Genomic DNA, 6000 nt, shown 5'->3' with positions numbered 1-6000 from the left:
GAAGGACTGGTCATCATCCTCTCTTTAGCAGGACTTTACTGCCATCAAATCTCATCATCCAGCTTTTGCTTAAGAGAATAACAGAAAACAGCATTTACAGTTATGTTCCCTGTGTTCTTGCTGGTTCTTTCTCGTGTTCATAGTGCTTTGCAGCTGGCAGGTAAGTGCCTCCTGCTTGCCTCCTGTAAATGTGTTTGTGAAAATGCTTCCATGATGGAAGCAAAGATTGAATCCTTAGTAGCTCTATTTATACATAGTGCCATTATCCCTTCAATAACCCCAGAAGATGAGACTTAATAAACCAGTGAAACATGTTTATATGTCTGTTACCTTCCTATTTCTTACTTCTGCACTCTGACTTGTAAGCTGTCTGGGTAATGGTTAGCAAAATCAGACAGGAAAAACTTCAGGACTGTTGAAATGTGGATGTATTTGTAGGATATTAAGATGTTCACAGATGATGGCTGTGCAGTCCAGAGAGACTCACTGCTTATAAAAAGGATTCTTTTCATTTCCTGTTTTGAACAGACTCACTGAATTCACTGGCACTGACAGAGTGGATGAAGTGAAGTTTTTTGTGACATAAAGTCAGATTAAGTTCAGGAAAGTTGCTGAAGTATTGCAATGGCAATATTGCTGTTATCCCTTTAGCTGCACTTCTGCCATAGGTATTAAACAGATGGCCTCTGGAGACCTGGATGTTTAAGGTTAAATCCTTTTAGCCTTGTAACTCCTGAGTAAAAGTGTGCCACTACTATGCAGTCCTTGGTACTTTCCCAGGCTGTGATTGCCTAGTTTTAAGTTGCAATGGCTCATAGCAGATACTCTTGTGGGTCAGAAAGACCAGTGAGCTCAGGGTGCTCCCTGTGAGGCCCACAGGTGTTCACCCACATTTATAAAGAGAAAAGGAAAGGAAATATGGATGCAGGAGTGTGGAGACAAATGGCTCTGCAAAGATGGCTGTGAGCCCAATAGAAGGCTTGTAATATCTGGCAGGGTGGGGAAAGTTTATAGAGTTCAGAGGTCTATAAGGCCATCCATCTGAGGACAGGTGAAAGAGGGTAATAATGGTGATAGCATTGTGATTGAGGGAATTCGTGAGTGATGTACATCAATCCAACAAGCTGCTGATGCTGCTGACATTAATCCACAGTATGGTGACCTATAATAATGAAATACATATCCTACTGTCTACCTCATTGCTTTTTAGTCAGTAAAATTGATGTTGCAGTGGACTTGGCTCAAAACCATGATGCTTTTATCTAATATGAATGCAACAATTCCTTGTTCATGTGAATGGGAAGCAGAACCATATCATAAATCCACTATACATCCTTCTTTATTAACCATTCACTGTATGGTGTTTTGTTTTACAGACACTGGAGCATTTTTAATATATAATGAAGTGAACAAACTCTGTCTTCAGACATCTATCACACAGTCAGTTAGAACTGCCACTTGCCATCAAGACAACGAATCACAAAAATTCAGGTGGATCACTGATCATCAGCTTATGAGTGTGAGATTTAACCTATGCCTGGGAGTGCCATCAAAGGAGGATCAGACTGTGATCACCCTATATCCGTGTAATCAAACAAGTGAGCTCCAGTGGTGGGAATGCAGAAACGAAAGCCTCCTTGCAATACAAGGAGAAGATTTGTTTTTCAGTCCTGGCAATGAAGAACATGATAATGTTTTGTTAAAGAAGAGGTTGAGTGCAAGCAATAAGTGGAAGATCTATGGGGCTATGGATATTTTATGTTCCAGGGGATATGAAGGTACGAAAAATTGATTCTTTCTTCCTTTGCAATAATTTCTTTGTCAGCATTTGAGTGTTTTGGATCATTGACAGATTATTCTGATTCCTTTAGTCACCATCAGTTTTAGAAAAATCAGTGTATTGAGAGAGTTAGCCTTGAATTTAATGTTGTACTCATGGCCAAATATGTATTATATACATAGAATGTCTTTACACATTATATAATAGACATGGTTTTAGTATATGTATTGCAATATATTCGTTTTAGAAGTATTAAATATATTCTGTAGATTACATATATTCTACTATTATATGAATGTATAATATTAGTATATACATGTATAAATACTTATTCTATATATAAATATTCTTTAAAGTCACTATTGCTCACTCTAATGTGTCACTGCATTGTTAATAGGGAATATAAATACTGATAAGTTTCTCATACAACAGCATGAAAATGAAATCACATCTTTAAGAAAGATGCACTACATGGGTGAGCTGAGAAAGGGCTGAAAGTACCAGTGTAGGCAGAGAAAGTGTGGTTTTTGTGACTCAGCAGATGAGGATGTGCATTTAATAATTACAATTACCAGTGCAATTATCCTTTGTGATTAGCTGAAGTCTGATTGTTCTGAATGGCTTTCTCACAGCCAGAATGAATTGCTTTAAAAACCATATCGCAGAATATTTGAGTGTAAAACTCTGAGCTGTGCATGTGGGAGCTGCTCTACCATATGTGAGATACTTGAGTGGTTACTGGAATGAAAAAGGAGACAGCTGTCTAACCTGATGTGTACTTTTTCCAGGATGCAGGACTTTTAAATCTTAATTTCTCCTCTTGCACATTGTCAATAAATCTTAACACTATTTAAAATAGTAGTGTCTTAGGGTAACACTGTGAAGCCACATTAAGCTTGTAAAAACATCTTGGTCAGAAGAAAAATCTAGTTGTAGACCTCCTCTATAAAATATTACATCAGAATGACACTACAAATGCAAATTAACAAATGTAAGCAACTTTTCCTTAAAGGCATAGAACCATAGAATGGCGGGGCTGGAAGGAACCTCTAAGCATCCTCTAGTCCAAGCCCCCTGCTAAAGCAGGTTCACCTCAATCAGGTTGGATGGTAATGCATCCAGGTGAGCTTTGAAAACGTACAGAGTTGGAGACTCCACACCCTCCCTGGGCACCCTGTGGCAGGGCTCCCTCATCCTTACAGTAAAGTATTTTTTTAGTATGTTTAAATGGAACTTCTTGTGTTCCAGCTTTTGTCCATTACCCTTTGTCCTGTCACTTGAGACAATAGAAAAAAAGTACTGCCCCATCCTCTTGACATACACCTTTTAAATCCTTGTAGGTGTTAGTGAAGTCCCATCTCAGTCTTCCCTTCTCCAGACTGAACAATTCCAGGTCCTGCAGCCTTTCCTCGTAAGAAAGATGCTCCAGTCCCCTGATCAACCTGGTGACCTTGCACTGCATTCTCTAGAAGTTCCTTGTCCCTCTTGAAAGAATGTTGACATTAATGTTGTTATGGCTATGGGAAAGGCAACACAGCAGCACTCTGCAATGACATTTAGGCACCAGTGTAGGCTTCACCTTCCTCCCAGTTTGCATTCATGCTTTATTTTCCATATCATTGTTACCGTTTTGCCTTTTCAGAGACTTTTACACTGCTGGGAAATGCTTTTGGGGCACCGTGTGTATTCCCTTTCCTGTTCAATAAGCGCTGGCACGCCGAGTGCACAGCTGCTGGCCGCTCAGATGGACGGCTCTGGTGTGCAACCACTGCAGACTACGACACAGACCAGCTATATGGGTTGTGCCCATCCAAAGGTGAGTTTCCTGTTCCCACGTGGTTCCCCTCAGCGTGGTTTTGTCTAACCAGTCCTAGAATATGAATGGCTTTGGAATAACACACAGTTTACAAGAACTCATTTTAGTATATGATGTATAGCCACATCCTGCAGCTGTCTCTGCAAGGAACTGACGTGTTGCATAAAGATGGGGAGAAACATGTGCTTGAAGAGTAAAAGAGCATGCAGTACCACTAGTAGTGGGGGTGTTGCTGAGCAGCCTGATAACTTTGAGCTCCTCTCTGTTTCCCAGGACACGTGCTGTCATTATCTTCCCTGTAGACACCCATTGTAATGGATGTGAGCACAGAAATGGGTGCTGCAGGAGGATTAATGATGAAGTTTATGTTTCATCTGCAGGATTCTCACGTGAATATTTTTGTTCTTAAGTGGGATATGTTCTTGTATTCATGCTATTAAGCCCTATTCATACTGCCTGGGAAGCAGTCTTTCCACTTCTTCTGATAACTGCCTCCCATCCATGGCATTTCTCTACAACTTCAATCACTTTCTTCCATTTCTTTGGTCACTTCCCCTTCCACTTCCCTTTAGAGCCTTGTTCTTGTCAGGGAGAGCTTTGCATTCAAGGTGTTGAAGACTCCTAACACTTCTCAGCTTTTCCTTACATTCCTCCCCATTGATCCTGCTCAACATTACACCTTTTTTTGATTAAAAGGACTCTTTAGTCCAGTTGATTCAAAATGTGCTTTTGTTGTAGTCCAAATCCATAGTCAGGTGGATTTTGTTGTCCCTACAAAGATATGTAGGATGCTGAGTCTAAATGGCATGTGACATAGGGACAATTAATAATTTTCAAAGCTTTTAAAAGTCAGTCCCAGATTTCAGCTTCATGCTGACTTTTTGGAATATTCAAATATCTGAATCAGTTTTGTATTGTGCTTTATTGGGCACGTACAGGTCTTCAACAGACTAAAGACAAAAAGGTAATCAGAGGAGGAGGACAGTGCAGCTCAGCACCGTTGCACTGCCTGCACACTGAAGCTGTGTGATAGGCACATCCAGAAGCTCTTTGCAAGTGGGAGAACAGTTTTGATGCTTAATTGAGGCCTAGAGCTTGTTCTTACAGCTCTCAGAAGGAACTGCTCTCCAGGAAGAGATATTTCATATCTTTTTATAGATTTCACCTAGGATTGCTGCCACAGCACTCCATGTAATATATTTTTCTATGTCATCACTTCCCCTGTAGTAATTCCTGGATTATGTATCCTCACAGAACAGGAGGCAATATTTATCAGTTTACAGATGTTAACTTCATCCTTCTCCATCCCACTCATAATGTTTCCAGTGCTCTTCAAAGAACAGCACAGGTGATGTTTACCGAGAATGACACACACAACAAGAACCTGCAACTCATTTTTGTGAGTTACTATTACACCCAAATTAATTAATCTTTTATTCCACAGATGAAGACAGCACCTGGACTACAGATCTCTTAACAAATACCCACTACCAAATAAACTCTGACTCAGCTCTCACGTGGCACCAAGCCAGGAAGAGCTGTCAGCAGCAAAATGCAGAGCTATTGAGTATCACCAACATCCATGAGCAAACATACCTTAAAGGTAAGGGAGTAAAGCAAACCTTGGCTTATGTTCAGGGTCTGTGCAGTCTGCCAGCACAGCTAAAAGCTTCATAGTATGGTTTTAGTTAGTGACTAAGTCTCTAAATACGCATGAGTAAGTAAACAACATATTTTAGAATCTGCAAGTTCATATCAAAACCTCTGCCAAGTTTAAACAGAATTCAAAGTATTCCAGCATCTTACAAGTGTGACAGTCTGACTTTCTGTTAAAAAATGTTATAGCAGAACATTGTTGTTTAATTTTTTTAATGAACTATAAAACATCTGCAATTGAAATGAAGGTTTTGTTGTTTTTTGGTCAAAAGAAACTTTGAAACCCCGTTGAAAATAAGAGAAAAGAGGTATTTTTGCACCAAAAGAAAGGTCATTTGACAAACTGAAAAGTATAATTGTTCATAGATCTCAAATTGTGGGTTTTCCTGCCCGTGTATTGCTAGAGAAGTGGCACAGAAGAAACTCAGTCATGTTATTTTTAATGATGAATTTAACTTTTAAGAGATTAATTGTAATTCTTTATACTTACACTATACTGACATTTCTACTTAAATCAATCCAATGTTGTATTGATTGTATTAATAGGAACTTAGCCTATTCCACAGCAACAATTTCATTATGGATACACTCTGTGGTATCTCATCTGTGCTCATTTTGCATTAGGTGATAGAATAAGAAAGGGATTTGTTTATTTGCTTTTCACTGTAATCAAAGCTTTGGCATATTTTAATTCATCAGGTATCTCAGTATCTAAAGATATTTGTAGTTACATATTTAAGAATTATAA

General features: G+C 39.1%; 1 protein-coding gene across 1 annotated transcript in view; it reads left to right on the top strand.

Annotated features, from left to right (window-relative positions):
• Nucleotides 1–6000, top strand: part of LOC104552101 (macrophage mannose receptor 1) — a 32442-nt gene continuing 26442 nt past the window's right edge. Inside the window, exons 1-4 of the mRNA XM_061996183.1 lie at nt 1–160; nt 1377–1778; nt 3423–3596; nt 5041–5199. Coding sequence (XP_061852167.1) covers nt 103–160; nt 1377–1778; nt 3423–3596; nt 5041–5199 — 793 coding nt within the window. The 5' untranslated portion in view covers nt 1–102. The remainder of the gene's footprint in view (nt 161–1376; nt 1779–3422; nt 3597–5040; nt 5200–6000) is intronic.

This window comes from Colius striatus, chromosome 5, assembly GCF_028858725.1.
Source record: "Colius striatus isolate bColStr4 chromosome 5, bColStr4.1.hap1, whole genome shotgun sequence".
In the NCBI taxonomy this organism is placed as follows: Eukaryota; Metazoa; Chordata; class Aves; order Coliiformes; family Coliidae; genus Colius; species Colius striatus.
Note: the sequence above shows the minus strand (reverse complement) of the source record. Positions and strands in the feature narration are given on the sequence as shown.